Genomic DNA, 17,826 nt, shown 5'->3' with positions numbered 1-17,826 from the left:
TGACTTTTGAATGGTGTTGATAGAATTCCTTTGTTTGTAAGAGGCCCCATTTCTTTCTAAATAATAGCAAGTGCTTGATGTCGACGTGACTTTTTAATGGTGTTGATAGAATTCCTTTGTTTGTGGGTGGCCTCGTTCCTTTCTAGGTGATAGCGAAGTCTTGATGTCGATATGATTTTCGAATAGTGTTGATAGAATTCCTTTGTTTGTGGGTGGCCTCGTTTCTTTTTAAATAATAGCGAGTCCTTGACGTCGATGTGACTTTTTAATGGTGTTGATAGAATTCCTTTGTTTGTGGGTGGCCTCGTTCCTTTCTAGGTGATAGCGAAGTCTTGATGTCGATATGACTTTTGAATGGTGTTGATAGAATTCCTTTGTTTGTAAGAGGTCCCATTTCTTTCTAAATAATAGCAAGTGCTTGATGTCGACGTGACTTTTTAATGGTGTTGATAGAATTCCTTTGTTTGTGGGTGGCCTCGTTCCTTTCTAGGTGATAGCGAAGTCTTGATGTCGATATGACTTTTGAATGGTGTTGATAGAATTCCTTTGTTTGTGGGTGGCCTCGTTTCTTTTTAAATAATAGCGAGTCCTTGACGTCGATGTGATTTTTGATTGGTGTTGATAGAGTTCCTCTGCTTGTGGGTGCTCTGATTCGGAGTATAATACGCTGATCTGTTTTAAGAGTGCTTGTATATCTTCTAATATAGTGTGTTGGTGTATGGGAATACCTTAAAGTGTTGAGAAAATAAAATAAAATTGAAAGATATATACCGGATGTCTCATTTGAAGTTTCGGACTCTATTTTCCGCACCATAGTGCGTTTCAAAAAATATTTCAAATGAAATTTACTGAGAGTACTCTGCTGTACGTTACTGTACACGAGTATCGGTAACAATACAAATTTATTAATTATTACACTAATTTGTAATTCATATTTGTTTTGTTATTTTAAGGTATTCCTATGCGTAGATATTTAATTGGGAAGGTGATTATTTAATTATTACTTTGCATAATAAATTTAAAAATTCGACAGTCCCTATAGAAACACTACTCGACTCTTAAAATCTCGCTCTAATCCCATCTTCTGCTTTTAAAAATCGATCTGTCTTCTCTGATCAACCACTGTACAAAATATACTATTTGTATAAGCTCGCAATTTATACTCCTACATGGCTCGAGAGGATAGAAGTGAAATTTCTTGAAATGGATACCTAGTACCTGGATATCGTTCATCCCTCCCTAAACACGATAGAAGAGGATAGGGGTGAAAGTGGATCAGTAGGGTTGAATAGAGGCCACGGCTGTGAATGGAAGCCAATAGACCTCCGTGTTTCGACGATAGAGCCAGGACTGGCATTTAAATAGCTCGAAAAACATGGTTAAATCGCGTTGTGATTAAACAAACTCAATGTAGCTCGTGAAACATCCTTTTTAACTTATATTCGCTTTTTTCGACGTTTCTACGAGCCTTTCTTAGTGCTTGAATATTTATGAAAGTAAGTATAAGTATATTCTTTTTATGAAAGAGCAGAGAAATGACGTCAATTATTAAGAAACTTAAAAAGATTATAATGATCTAAGGAATTGAACGATTTTTATAGGTTATGTTATATAAAGTAAAGTGGATAATATCTATAAGTCTAATAAGTTTATGTAATTTCTGGTTTTCTAGCAGCAATAAAAATATATCAATAAATTCCAACGAAAATCGAAGGTTTAAGGAAATTAAATACATCACGACAAATTTTAACCAATAAAATTGTATGAAAGAATGAAAATGCAATTTTTGTTTAATTTCATGAGAGCTCGATTTAAGAGACAGACTTGTAAAAATTTCGTCGACGTTTAAAGAGGAAAGAAAGCTTTATTCGAGTACACATTAACAGTCGAAAAAATGTCCTCCTCCACCATTCCTCTTTTTTGTCGTTTTTCAAGTTTGCAGGACATTTAATTAATTCCGCGTTCGATTAATTAAAATAATGATGTTTGCATTACGTAAAATCGTGCATAGCAGAAGGAAGAGGAATTAATTATGCACGTTACAGTCGAATTAATTGTGTTGTATAATGAGTAACGATTTACGGTATGAATAAATCATTATTGATATTAAAAGAGCCGAGAATTATCAACTTTCATTGCGTCGGTATTTGTCTTTGTTTCATGAAGTGAATGTTCTCTGTGAAATTGTAATCGCGATATTAGTGTTCATTTTGTTTTAATTATGCAATATTCCGAGTCGAATAGACACGTCGAAGCACTTTTCATTTCAAATAATTGATCTTGCAATATTTGTCGAATTTAAATAGTCGCAAATAATTGGAAATAAGCATCCAATAATCGATCTGTCAGACTAGCTCGTAAATGCCTGTGCTTGGCTGAAAGCCTGTCCCCAGGCGCGCGCGACAGACACTGTTCAGACCTAACCAATCAAAACCCACGTCCTCATCTACCGCAGAAACTTTCCAATTTTTCCCTGATCAATAAAAAATCATAAACCAAAGCAATATTCTAAATGTAAAACCAAAGTGAATGAATTCTATTTTTAGCTGGTTTATCGCGCATCTCCCTTTCCTTTCTAAACGGTTCAATTTTGAAAAATTTATTTCGATATTGGTTCACGTGGCACGAAAAATGATTTGTTCAGTCCAGGACAAGTTATTCCAAAAGGAAAGCCAGGGTTAAAAATGCATTGTTCGCGATATTACGAGGTCGAACAATTTATACTTTTTTTCCCTTCCGAATTTCAAAAGATTCCCGATATCCTGCGCTGCAAATCACTGGAAATCCCGAAAAATCGGCTGCAAACATTCGCAATAAAGTCGACAATACTTTTCATTCGCGATTTCGGCCCTCGTCGTCTCCGGTCGTCCTGCCATGAGCGGAGAAAATAAAATCTCGCGCAACTCCATCCCGAAAAAACCCACTTTGCCTCGGCTTCCATCGCGCACGAAGCCTCGCAGCCCTGGTGAAACTCAATTTTTCACATCAACACCCACTCCACCCCCTTTTTCCACGAAACGACTCGATCGAATCCAGTCGCAGCCTAATTACCATCAATTCCCTGCACTCAGCCGGTCGTAACAGGCGGTCTAATTCAATTTTACATCACTTACAACAATGCAGCTGTTCCATTCATCGTCGTGGATCGTTCTCGTTCGTTCGTTTCGATCCTCTGCCATTTAATAAGCTCGAAACAAAAGAAGACGCGATATATTCCGCGACCGGTCCCCCCGACCCATTCATCCGCCACCCTGTGCACCATGGTCGCTGTCAGCCATCGCTCGAGCTGATCCAGACACCCAGCTTTTCCCTTCTTATTTCGCGGAATCTTCCGGCCTGATCTCTTCGCGCTTTAATATACCTGCGATTACGCGCCAGCTCGCGACTTTATTAGAGAACCGTCGCGAGAGAGTTTCTTTTTCCATCCTCTCTCTCACTCTTCAACTCCCCGTGTGTGTGCTTGTGCGTGTGTCGAAGGACATTCTTTTACATCCCACGCGGTGGGTTCATATTTTTGCAAGAATGATGGTCAGAGAGACACAAAATATTCGACAGGAATATTGCGAAGATCGGTGTTCCATTTAAAGGGATTTATGGTTTATAACGTACGAAAGTGTGATTTTGGGGTAGTTTGGATTATGTTCGCGTTTGGATGCACGAAATTTGCGAATTTCGACTTTTGAAAGGACTCGTGGAGCATATTAGATGGAACAGAAACGTCCTGAAATGTAGATTAATGCGATGTTTTGACGTGAATTGGTAGGTGGAGAAATTTGAAAGTGTCCTATTAGCATGAGATGGATTATGATACAATTACCCGTTTGCGGGAAATTTAATTCACCCCGTGATTAAGGAGAATTGATTTCAATCTACTAATAGAGCTGTTTCCCGAGGGTAGTTTCTCAGAATAGTGGTGCAGGGATAATCTCCAGCTGTTCGAGGAATTTCCACCATTAAGTCTTCCGACATGGAGGAAAAAGAAAAGAAGAGGGAGAAGACTAATTATCGGCTTGAACGGACCGATGTCTGACCATATACGGCTCCTTACTACCTTCTCCTTCCTGCACATGACCTACTTGCCACAGCAAAATCGAACACCGATTTTTCTTAGATCCTACTTCGCCATTTACTATCTATATACTGAGACACTCATTTTTCAAAATCGAACACCGATTTTTCTTAGATCCTACTTCGCCATTTACTATCTATATACTGAGACACACATTTTTCAATTTTTAGAGCGACTTATGTCAAAAGATTTAAGTGAAATCAGTGTATTAATTGTGAATTATGATTTAATCGTAAATTACCAATTTACAATTTCTTATTAAAGAAAATATAGAGTAGTACTCAAAAATGAATTTCGAATTTTAGAATTTAAATTGACGATACTGAATATAAATTTATTTAGATCCAAATTTATGAGATGAATACTGCTAGTATAAGTTAGTGGACTTGAGGTATCATAGTTTGGATTCTGATAAATGGACTCTAGTCCACAGTTTATAGAGTTCAATCATTGGACTGTGGATTTTGGACTATCATCGATAGGTCACAATTTTAATCAGAAATTATAGACACAGTTACTAGAAGCTATAGTCTCGATTTCAATGAATATACTTTATACTAAGATCCTTGGTCAGAGCTTTTAATTTCTAATCACAGAGCACGAACTAACTATGGATCCATGAGTCACAATTTGGATTCAAAATATTGGAAACCACGTATATAGTCATTAAATAATAAATGAGGAACCTTGGACCTATCTCATAGATTATGAGGGATCTTGGACCCAAAGAATGGCTTCAGAACTTTAAATTTCATATTTTAAACTCCAATTCTACATATATAGTCACTAAATAATAAATTTGGAACCTTGGACCTTCCTCATAAATTCTGAAGGATCATGGACCCCAAAGAATGGACTCAGAACTTTAAATCCCACATTTTAAACTCCAATTCTACATATATAGTCACTAAATAATAAATTTGGAACCTTGGACCTTCCTCATACCTCCTGCGGGATCATGGATCCCGAACAATGGATTCAGAACATTTTAATCTCCAAATCCCATTTTCCAAAACGCACTGTAAATTTGAATTCGTACATCCATGAACAATGGACACCAGACAAAGGACTTTTGAACTGAGATCTCATAATGTCCCGCGCGATACAATTCGTTCGAAAGCATGGCAACCATGGAAACCAACAGATAACAAACTCTCGCATCAAGTAGCCGAAAAAATGAGATAAAATTGTGGAAAGCAACAGTCCATGGAAGCACTGCGGGAAGAAACGAGAAGTCCAATTTTCCGCTGTGCTCATTTCGACGAAAATTGCGGCTGGTTGCGAAATAATGGGACGCCCGTTAGATGGGACAGCAGAGACGATTAAAAGCGATACGTTACGTGGCGCGAACACCGTTGCACGAGTGCTTGAACGAGAGGAGAGTGGCTGAGTGCAGGCCACATATATTGACATTCCGACGCGTGTAGCAGCCGAACCGGAGGATCTCTGTTTAATCCGGCGCAAGCTGTTTATTTATGCGCGCACGAGTGTCTTCGGTATGCGATGAAAGGATTATCGCGGCATACCGTCATAATTACACGCCGTGTCTGCCGCTCAGCAGTGATGCTTGCATGTGCGAACGCTTTGTTGCGTTGTTTGTTGCTCCAGCGGAACAAGGACGATGGTGCCTCTTGCGGATGAATGTTTTCATCGTTACTTTCCCGTTTGTCGCGATATTTCACTGTCTCGTCGCGTGAATTCCGTTTTCAAGTTTGACGGTATGATTTCTCTAGTGGTTAATAAATTTCTCAATTCAATGAAAGCGAAGAGGTAAATTGAACTATTACTTTTCTTAGGGTTATGGAAATTTGCGTGGTTATTATGGGATTCAGCGTTTCCTTCGGAATAAATATTTTCGAAAATGTAAATGCCAGTTTTAATATTCGGTTTCAAAAGATTTGGATCCAGGATAAGTTGATGGACTCATGGATTGTGGATCTTGGATGAGTAGTATGGACTGTGCATGGATTATAGATCTTGGAACTTATTTGGTGAACATAGGACACTGAATTTCGGATTTTGGACCCTGCATTGGGGATCCATAAATCTTATACCTAAGATCCAAAGTGTTTGTATGAGATTTAAGATAATGTATGATAAACTGCGAGGTTTGGATCTGGAATTTTGAAGTTTGGACCCTGGGCTGCAAGTATATTTATACATTAAGTGCCACACACAACAAATGGAGAATTTTGAATGCTACTCTGATACTCAAGATTTAATTTTTGAAGTTTAAATTGTATAGAGTGCTCTATGGTTCATGAGAAATGACCACTGAAACTTTATCTCCAACACATAAACTATGATTAATAGTTCCCAAAATTCAGAATTCTTAAATTTTTTACATACATCCTAAATAATGGACTCCCGACATTGGACTTTGGATTTTGGATTCTGGACTTTCAAATTTTGTACTTGGATTCCTTATAATGGACTCCTGACATTGGACTCTGTGTTTTAGACTCTGGGCCTTCGGATTTTATACCTGGACTGTAAATAACGGACCACTGCCATTGGACTCTGTGTCATGGATCCTAATTTATGGACTGTCAACTATGGATTCCGAATGGTAAATTATAGAGTACATTTTATTAAGTGGTATTTCTCATGATTCTAAATAATGGATCCCGGCCATTGGACTCTATATTTTGGATCCTAATTTATGGACCGTCAACTGTGGATTCCGAATTGTACATTGTAGAGTACATTTCATTAAGTAGTATTTGTCATGTCTATTTTTATAATCTTCAACTGGAGATTTTCATGCATTTAAATTACAGCTACAGTAGGTTTCAATGTTAGACTCTAAATTTTAAATTAGCAATGGTTTTCAGCAATCAAAACTTACCAATCAAGCGTAGCCTTCGCAACGTACTGCACCTGGTTCTCCCTATCAGGATAATAATGACGGTCGTTAATGGGGACCTGAGAGTGACACACGAGACGAGTCTCATTTTGATTAAGAATCGTCAGGTTGTAAGGTGACGCTAGCAGTCGAGACGCTATCGGATCCAGGGCTACCCATAACTTATTGTCCACCACCCAAGATGGATACGAGCAACGTTCAGTCGTGTTTTCTGAAACATACAAAAAGGAAACCTTAATAAAAGAATGTCATACACCAATGAAAAGTACCATCTTCACTTTACATTTAATTTTCGCGAAGTAAAAAATTCCAAAACACTTTTAAACGATTGCAATCTACAATTTTTCAATTTTTAAAAATATTTTACAATATTATCAAGTCTTTCGTGTACTAAACTCTTGTGCACAAAAACTTTTGTATACAACTGAAATATTTTTGTGCACTGAGGCTGTAAATGGTCCGTGACAGCGTGTATTAATAAATAAATAAATAAGCAAACTGTATCTCATTTGTCCACAAGGTTGCATTTGTTTAATTCAAAGATTACATCGACCCAAATTTTGATTTACATCGTAATAAATATTTTAATACTTCTCGAAGTCCCCATTTAATTTTTCCATTACAAGAGTGCCAACTATGGTTACCAAAGGTGTCAGTCGTCGAACAAGAGCTCCCTGATAGGCATTGCGAAAAATGTCAAATTATATTCGATAAGTTCCATCCGATGACGAAAGTTAAACATGATTAGACGTCGAAGAACTGGGCTGAGGCTTCATTCGCCTCTCGAAATAATATAACTTCGTCACTAACGCGGTTATTCTGACCTCGGAGCGCATAATACAACTAGAAACTCATTCCAGGCTCTTCAAGCACGCCAAGTGCTCGTGCTGATAAATGAACAACGAGTAAACTTCCGCTGTATTTCCTTATCCCTTTTTTCTCCTTGTTCCATCATCGAACTGTTATAAATTTAATTATACGACTGTCGAGTCCATCCCTTCGTTGAGTAAAACCAGCAGAATTTTAATTTCCCATTTCCAGTGGCCTCGTTACGAAACGAGCCGACTAATTAAAAATATTATTCCACGGCTGGGAAAAATCGAATAATTTCGAAGTTACTCCAATAGCCTGTTAATACGTTGGAGCTAGGAAGTTGCAAAACATAGTTAAGAGAACGATAGTTTGGAATTTTACTGACAGGATTTACGGTTAAAAGGGAAATTCGTCGAATTAAAGCTGGTAATGGTTATAAACTTTCCTTTCAGTTTGGTAACAGGATTTTAAGGATTAGTAGCTTTTTTAGAACACAGTTAGGAAGTCGTTAATTGGAACACTTTTTGGTTGTTCCGGAAATTGTTGTACTAGAGCACGAAATTTAAGGAAACAAGTGAAAATGACCGGTTGCCAGTAGTACAAATCAACGCATTGTCAGCCGTACACAGAAACTGCTCGTAATTTAAACACAGGGTAAATTTATGCGGTTGCAGATTATCAAACACACACTTTTTCTTCATTTTTCTCGAATTATTCGATTCTACAGTAGAATTGGGAAAGATTGAGAACAATTTTTTGATTTTGAAATACTCCTTTCTCAGAATTTGCGATCTTCTATTAAACGTTCTAATTGCAACATTTTGACATTATGTAGAAACTCCAATGGGAAAAATAGATTTCTGTGAACGAGGGGTGAAAAAGTGAAATCGGACACGACTATTTTTAATCGTAATTCGGGCAGACACTCGCAGAACTCGTGTCCTATCGAGCTATCGATCGCCTTTCAGCCGAGGCGTTCTGCACGCCGCATACTTCGACGCCTGTGCATTTTTAACGGTCCATTAATTCGTGCACAGTGATTGATAGCTGTGAGCAGTCGACCATCGACGCGATAACTGTTTGTAGGCGACGAGGACGAGCGTTTACGTTGGATTATTGCATTCCCCCCGCCACGTCCTAACTTATATTTTATTCCACAGACTTCGTTCGTTTTAAATAAATTATAGTTTTAGTTTCTTGTATAATATCTGAAGGAATAGGTATTTCCTGATATAACTGCTGGATTTTGTAAACTTTCTTGCTATTATTATTGATTACTAATATCATTAATATGTATTTTTATTCTTGTTATTATTAATTATTATTTCATATTGATAATTTAACAAAATTGTTATTTGTATTTGCATTATTAATATTGATATAAATTTTCTATTCGAATATTTTTTAAAAGCCAATACCATTATGTGTAATACTATGAGTAAAAACTTTGTATTTCTATTATTAACATCGATATAAATTTTATAGTTCAAAATTTGTAGAAATTTGGTAGCTGTCTCTTTTCCCTTCCCAAATAAATTTTGTAAAAATTGACATACTTAAGGGTATTATCAGGAATGTAAATTTTGTATTTGAAAATTTTTTAAAAATCGATAGAATTATTAATATTGTTATCAATAAAAATTATGTATAAAAATATTAAATAAATTATAGTTCTCGTACCATGTATAGTATTTGAAAGAATCGACATTTCTTGACATAGCTACTGGATTTAGTAAATTTTGTTGTTATTATTATTGATTATTAATATTATTAATATGTATCGTTATTATTATTATTAATTATTATTTCATACTGATAATTTGACAGAATTGGTATTTGTATTTATATTATCAATATTGATATTAATTTTAGTGTCCAAAATTTGTAGAAATTTGGTAGCTGCCTCTTTTCCCTTCCCAAATAAATTTTGTAAAAACTAACATCCCTAAGGGTATTGTCAGGGACGTAAATTTTATATTTGAAAATTGTTTTAAAATCAGTACCATTATTAATATTCCTACAAATAAAAATTTTCTGACTGTTTTGACACAAAGTGGATATATTTTTCTCATTACCCTAGATTCAGATTTTATATTCCACAATATAAGATAGAACTGATGCACTTATTATTATAATAGTATATCTGGTAGCTCTATAAAAATCGATGGTTCAATTATTATTGCCATGAATGTAAATTTTGAATTTGCTCACAGAATAAAAAATCTATCTAAGTATTATAGCATTGATATGAGTGCAATTTTCTATTACATAATTTAGTAAAATATTGAAACACTTGTTACCAATGCTCTGCACTCAAATTCCATAGTCGACAATTTTTCTGAAGCTCGATACCGTTACTGCTATTGCTATAGATACAAATTTAATATTTGCTAACTTTTTAAAAAATCGATATATGTGCTTCCACTTTTATTAATAAATTTGATAAAAAATGGCATTTTAGTTTCCATTTTTATAGTTCTAAATTCTATATCCAATAATTTAAAAAAAAAGATATATATAAAATACTATATATTAGTATTAAAGATGAAAAAACAAAATATACATGTATTAAAAAACTATACTATTAAAATTCTCAATCTATTTACATCTATTGATGATGATATTAATCAACATTTATTACTAACAAACGTTGAGGAAGAAAATAATTATTTTCAAATTTTTGTATATTCTTCATCGTCTGGGATAAATAAATTGAAACTAAAAATTGGATTTGAGTAAGATAGCCGAAAAATCTTATTGATTATCAATGTATAAGATGTGTCTCTCCATCCTATCTTTAATTTCACTATAAATTGTCAGAAACTAAAGAATATAAAAAAGTTTACAGATTATTACTATGTCAGTAAGTACATTACCCATAAATTATGAATATAAGGTTATAATTTTTAAAAAATACTATGCTATTACCAGCATCACGAATACACGAAATTTCATACTGTACATTTAAAAAAAAAAAATCTATTTCTTCATGGATCCACGTTTCATATTCGTATCTAAATTGAATTCAAAGTAACAAAAGCTTTTAAGATACCAAATTTCTTTTTTACATCGAGTTACTTTCAGGTTTCAATATTGTTCCACGATATTTACGATTCCTTCGAGATATTCCTTTTTTTATTCCGTCTCGAATTCACTTCGTTCTGCCTCGGAAGGTATTGTGGTCGGATGCAAATCAACGATCGGGTCCGTCTGCCTGTGTCCGACCACGCTCGAAGACCAAATATAAAAAAGGAGCAACCACCATAAAGTGTTGAACTCCTCGGCTGGAGCCGATATATTTACAATATGATGGCCATAAACATGGTCCTATAAAAAAATCCCTTCTATCTCGTGGGAAGTAATAGGCAGACTAAATTCACTTTGTTCGCGAGTTCTACGTGTTCGGAATCGCGATAAAAATGTTAGATTGGAGGAAAGACAAAAGCAAAAAGGAATTTAACGACGAATGACTTATTGCGGAATAAATATATGTGGGATTGGAATAAGTACGGCCCTGAAAGAATGCCAAGTGTGTTTGGGCTCAGGATGGAAGTGACCACGTGCACGCGAATTAACTGCAAAGAATGTTTATGGTAGGGTCGAGCGAAAGTTTAGGGATGCGTCCAGAGTGATTGAAGTACCTGGCCCACGGAGGTTGCGTGGGAAAGGGGCATGATTGGAAAGGAAAGCCTGGGTATGGAAAAGGACAGAATGAATGTTTTAAATAAGGGTGCAAGGGCGCGGGCAGCTCCAGTCTACACAGTCGTAAGTCATGAACAGTCTACAGACTTTAACAGTCTTCAGTCTTTAAGAGTTCTTAAGCTAGTGTCTAAGAGTATGTCGGTAAGAAGTCAAAGTCGAACGTGCCCATAGCGAATCCCTCTTGTTTCATAGCCGTCAGTCTACGTATAAGATTATTGTATTTTATTAAGAAGTAAAACAACACTATTTTAACCAATCCACCCAAACCGATCCCTACATATATATGTATATCTAAATTAAATTTAAAGTAATAGTTTTAGTTAATAGTTCCTTTATGTAGATTATTAATTGCGGTGTCGATTAACGAAATTAGGAATTTTAAGTCAGGGATCTTTATTAATGTAAATTTTTGGTGTTGCTATTTCGCCTGAAACTATGGTCCTTTAAAGGTGTTCAGCACTAAAATTCGAAACGATTGGAATGAATTCGTACGTTGGCGTGAGAATTTTTACTGCGATTCGTAATTACTCGTTTTAATTAATTTTAGTATCGATTATACTTTTTCATCAAAAAAACAGGACTTTTTATTCCTCTTGTTTGATTTCAAACAATGTTGTTTTCCAGGCAATTTGACACGAATGAAATAAACGCAAACATCGAAGCTGAAATTTTTATCGACGAGTCGTAATTACTTTTTTACAATTAAACGACGATCGTCGACACGAATTTAAAAAGTGATTAATCAGCAAGAAATTCCTTGTCCAAATATCGAAGTTATAAGAATTTCAGCGAAGCTATTCAAGTTTTCAGTAATGGAATGAATTTTCGAGTAGTCAAGAAAAATAACACGTAATTATGTGACAATTATTATTAACGACGTAAGAATTTATATTCGTTATTCGATGTGTCATAATTTTTTGAACGTCTTTTGATAAAATTCGAGCTATAAAAAGAAATTGGGGAGAAATCAGGGGTTTATTACGTTTTAAATTTATCAGCATACAACAAGCTTTTAATTTAAACTACCTCGTGCCTTAAATTTCTCAATTAATCGAACGCTTTTTACATTCAACCCATTTTCACGTCCCTCCAAACGAAATCGCGGTGGAAGGACAGCAACGTGGATGTGGGTGGGTGCAGAGAGATCCCGGGGACTAATCTGCCTTCTGGAAAGTTTAAATGGAAACGCCAGGGAACGGGGTTAACGAAACACCCGGGCCAATGTTGCAACAGAGTCGTGGAAAAATTGGTAAGCTGCTTAAATGTTCCAATCGTTCAGTCGAAATTTCGACATTTCTTCCTAATGAAACGTTTATCGATATTCCAAACGATGAATATTAAAGACAATTATCTCACGATGGTCGATATTTAGTCTTCAGAATTTAAAATCACTAATTTCAGGGTAATTTATTTTTATATAAAATATTAATAATATAAATATTTTTAAATAATATTTCATATTTCTTTATTCGTGCTACTGATTCCGTATTTTTTAAATAATAAGCATGTATAATAATTCGAGAAGATCATGTACCTTATATTTTCGTAATTAAAAGAACATTTGTATTTTTCAATTCTGGGAGAATCAATTTTATATATTTTAAATAGTTATATGCAAGTACAACAGGAAAGTAATGTTAAAATTCTTTTGTAATTTCATCGAAATCTTTCAAAATTTCTTCTAGTATAATAACGATAACACTCTTTATATTTCGAGATCGTAAATATCATGGAAAGTTAGTTAGTTAATTAGTGGATTAAGTAATATAATCCTTACCGCGAACTAAAATAATTTTAAACTAGAAAGTTTTTTAATTCCTGAAAACCCTCGAGGCGTGTGAATTAAGTGAAACAGAAAAAGAACGTAGTTGTTTGCAAAAATAAAAGCAACGCGATGCCAAGCTCCTGTGCTGTGAAGTGTATGAAATTCTACAGTAGATTCTCAATAAAATTAATTACTCGTTATAAATAAAAAATACTATATAACAACAAAATAGTCAGATTTTTGTGTCAGTGTATTATCTTCAGTGACAATTCTATAATAAAACAATAAATTTACATTTTTCTCTCCTTCATCATCCCAAGTTACCTCAAATTTATGTAAAAATTATTCAATATTCAATTTCCACAAAAGGACCAATTCGTTATAATTGAAAACATGAATATCAATAAAAAGCTAGTATTGGTACTCTTTAGGACAATTCAGATAAGCATGGCCTACCCTAAGTGCTTGATGCACTTAATTGACACTCTTCAATCGGAACGAAAGAAGGAAAGATTTAATTAATTTAAAAAATATTTCACGCGATCCACTATGGATATATTTTATTTTCGAATTTTATTTACACTTGCTAGAAGCTGTATCACGCAAACCTGTAATTATGGCATTTGTCACGTCTATAAAAATGTTCCGCAAATGCTGTTTTGTCATTCAGAAAACATCTGGAAATAAATCTGGCCGGTGGCAGGATCGCGCAATCAGTCATGTATCCGGGATATCCAACTGAACGCGGTTTACCACAAAGCCAGCAACAAGATCATCTCCATCTGATACAACTGTCTACTCGTACCCACGACCATACCCTCGCAGAATAGGAGGGACGACGTATTTAAACCGAAACTGGAGCAATGAAGCGAACAGACCGATCGACGATGATGATCTGTTTGGTCCTGACCGGAGATTGATGAATTAAAATGGTAATGAACGATCAAGTTATATGATGAACCTGCAAGGACTCGATTTAATAGGGTTCTCAACACTGGAAGTTTTATTAAAAATTTGAATTTGAAAAATTTTATTAATTCCGTTGTACATTTTTAATTAGAGAAGACTGGTCAGTAATTGTAATTAAATCGACCTCGAGTATAATATTTATCAGTATTTGGCTAATTACAGAGAAGACTATAATTCCTTTGATGACTTGTTAATTAGTTCAGAAGATATTCTATTAAATCGATCAGCTTGGGGTTTTAAGTTACATCAAATATATTGTTTCATGGTTAATATAAGAGATACTGATAGTCTCTTTGATGATTTTTTAATTGGAGGAAATGGACCAGAAGGTAATTTAATAGTCCGGTAAATTTGCAATTTCAAGTAGGATTAAATGTAATATTCCGTGATTACGTGAAAGAATACCGGTAATTTCTTTGATAACTTTTTAATCAGGGAAAATGGTCCAAAAGGTACATCAATAATCTCGCAAACTTGGAGTCTCTTGTCACATTAAATAGAATGCTCAGATTAACCGAAGAAGAAACGATTATATCATTGATGACTTTTTCATCGGTGAAAATGGTCCAGATTTAAGTCCATGCTAAAAATGAAATATAATCCGTCTCATTCAACGGAAAAATAAGTTCCCTGCCATTTATATTATGGATTTTCAAAATTCTATTTTAACAGCGAAAAATTCGCAGATTCTTCAATTTTATCGAAAAATTAGCAAAAATTATTACCTTCATCAACGACTACGTAATAATTTTTAATAGAAATATTTCCTAGTATAATATATTTAAAAATTAAAATAATAGATTAATTTAAGATAATTATATTTATGGATAAATAGATAAATCGATAAAAATTATTGCTTTCGTTATTGAGTATAGTGACTTTTTCTATGTACATTCGACAATTAAAATAACAAATTAGTGCATAATCATCTGCAAAGTCCGAAACAATTCGTAACTATCGCAATACCTGTAAATGTATAACCAAATATACTAAACACGAGTTATGTGTTTAAATCTGCGAATATGAAATTAGCGAAAGATATTAACGTGTATTTAAACAATGTTCTACGTTTTTAATTTTGAGAAGTGAATTGGATTTCTCAGATATCTGATAATTTTTGCTAATATTAAGTAGCGACGACGTGTTAAATATACAATAATTACTTCATTCTAGACTCTGTTTATTAAAAAGGAACATCACCGCAATCTTACATCCCTAGATTATCAGGATAAAATTGAAAAGCAATTATAATCTGTAGAATTATATAAAAATGAAAAAGAAAGGATAGTTAATGTGGTAATGGTTAACATAGATTTCGAATATATATGCGTCGATATAATAAAGGAGCGATGTCTGTAAGAAAGGAATGAGTGGAACAAGTATGCATGGGATGCCAATATCTAATGGATTCAGGTTATCGTGATAAACGAGTATGCGTGTAATGATCGAGGTGTTGCGTGAATTGTGTATGTCATGTAACGTATGAAAGTAGAAAGAACAAACCAGAGAGATTGGGCATAGGTCAGTTGTAATTGAGTTGTAATAGTGAAAATAGGTGTGAGCATGTGATTGCGAGAAATTAATCAGATTTATACTTAATATTTGTGTTTGATCATTTTTTTGTAATTAAATAAAGAATTGTCCCTATTGTTATTGATATTTCATCCACCACTAACGAGTGATACAAATCATAGTATTGTAACGAGGATAGAATCACGTTCCTATGTACATAAAAATCAGCACAAATCTTCTTCAAAGCAGGAAAAAATAAAATATCTGGAATTCGCCATTGGAGATACTCCGCAACTATAATATCGGAAGCCTTTAATTCGTCAAAACGATGAAATAAAAATTCAGAAATACCAGGAAGCGAGCATGCACTGTAGAGTCATGAAAGGAATGCGCCGTTAGAACGGAAACTTTTAACCGTTTCGCAAGAATCCGAGTTAAAATTCCATACTAGGCCGATCAAAGATTCGCTGCTGTACAAAATCAATCCCAAGAATGTCTACACAGGATCGAACGAGGCCGGTGATCGCCTCAATTTGGTTAACCATGGCTGCAGCAGCCAGAATCATCGCAATCTACCGAGGCTACGTGCAGCTATGCGATGCTATGGAATATCCCAAGTAGCTGACGTCGACCACCACGTAGTGTGCCGATAGCACGCGGCCCAAGAATCCGATCTGGTGTCCATGGACATCCTCATAGTTTACGTTCTTCGAGCCTGGTGCTATCGGTGCTCGCGGTTTTCCTCGTGCCAAGATGCACGATCATCAGTTAACGATAATGTCAGTGTACCGCTGGTGCCAACAATTTGCCCGCAGTATTGCTGCTTTTGGGCTAAACAGAGTGTGAACGTAGGTATAGACCCGGGTATGTCTGTGTGTTTATACGGGTGTCAGAAGAGAATTAGCATTCAGGGAATAGGTAATCAGTGAACTGGACATAGCTCGATCGATGGTCGCGGTACGAATGTCTAGGGATTTTTGTGGCGACAGCAATCCTATGATGTCGGTTGACAGTGACATTCTAGGGACTTCTTTCTATTTGGTGCACTTTTCTAGTGAAACATTGCACAATCCTATATGTATCAGAACATCTATAAAAGTTTGAGGCTTTTATGTTAATAATCATAATCTAAAAATACAGAATGACATAGGGAATTACTTTTAGTTATATATGTTTCTTTGATAAGGTTGAGGTTAGGTTTGAGATAGGTAATGAGTGAACTGGACATAGTTCGATATTGATGGTCGTGGTACGAATGTCTAGGGATTTTTGTGGCGACGACAATCCTATGATGCCGGTTGACAGTGACATTCTAGGGACTTCTTTCTATTTGGTGCACTTTTCTAGTGATACATTTCACAATCCCATATGTATCAGAACATCTACAAAAGTTTAAGGATTTTATGTTAATAATCATAATTTAAAAATAAAGAATGACATAGGGAATTAATTTCAGTTACATATGTTTTAGATAAGATATAGGTTAGGTTCGAGAACGTTTAGTAACACTCGCCATATATAAATTCTGGTAACATGTTAATATTGAATTTTAGTTATTCTCTTTAGTTAACTCCATTGTTCTTCCTAAAAATAATATTGCAATAACAATGCAATGGTTTAATAATTCACGTGTTAATGTTTACAAAATTCCAGCTGCAAAATTTGCAACACTAGAATTAAATAAGGGTATCCAAATCATATTGCAAACTCTTTGACAATAAATTTACATAAAATTCTTTGAAAATAAATTTCCATAGCTTCTAGTAATATTCTTAAAAAAAAAGTTCCTAGTGAAATTATTCCGACAATTATTCTTCGCGAAAAGTTAAGAAGTCTTGTAACGAAACAACTGCAAACTTCGCATTTCTAAATAAAGCTACACGAACTTTGAACACGAGTACTCACTCGGTTTCATTTTGAACGTCTTGGCTGCCTCTTTAACGCTGATCAAACCCGTGCAAGAAGCATCCGCACTTTGCGCCAAATTCCACGAATTGTTCGAAGTTTGTTCATAGATGAAGCATCTATAGCTGTCCTCGTCGCTAGTTTTTCGTGGATCGTGTAACCTTGCCACCAGGTTGTGAGTGCTTCCCTCCTTCCACGTAGCCAGGCATTCCAACGCCACGTCTA

At 35.0% G+C, this 17,826-nt stretch overlaps 1 protein-coding gene across 2 annotated transcripts in view; it reads right to left on the bottom strand.

Annotated features, from left to right (window-relative positions):
- The window catches only part of LOC108548288 (uncharacterized), a 601,332-nt gene that overhangs the window by 50,187 nt on the left and 533,319 nt on the right, over positions 1-17,826 (bottom strand). For both annotated transcript variants that reach the window (XM_017901144.1, XM_017901145.1), the window contains 2 exons: positions 17,602-17,823; positions 6,918-7,146 (listed from right to left, as the gene is read on the bottom strand). In XM_017901144.1, coding sequence (XP_017756633.1) covers positions 6,918-7,146; positions 17,602-17,823 — 451 coding nt within the window. The remainder of the gene's footprint in view (positions 1-6,917; positions 7,147-17,601; positions 17,824-17,826) is intronic.

This window comes from Eufriesea mexicana, unplaced genomic scaffold, assembly GCF_001483705.2.
Source record: "Eufriesea mexicana isolate 0111107269 unplaced genomic scaffold, ASM148370v2 scaffold1482, whole genome shotgun sequence".
Taxonomy (NCBI): Eukaryota; Metazoa; Arthropoda; class Insecta; order Hymenoptera; family Apidae; genus Eufriesea; species Eufriesea mexicana.
The sequence above is the reverse complement of the archived record's forward strand: the minus strand, read 5'-3'. Positions and strand labels throughout refer to the sequence as shown.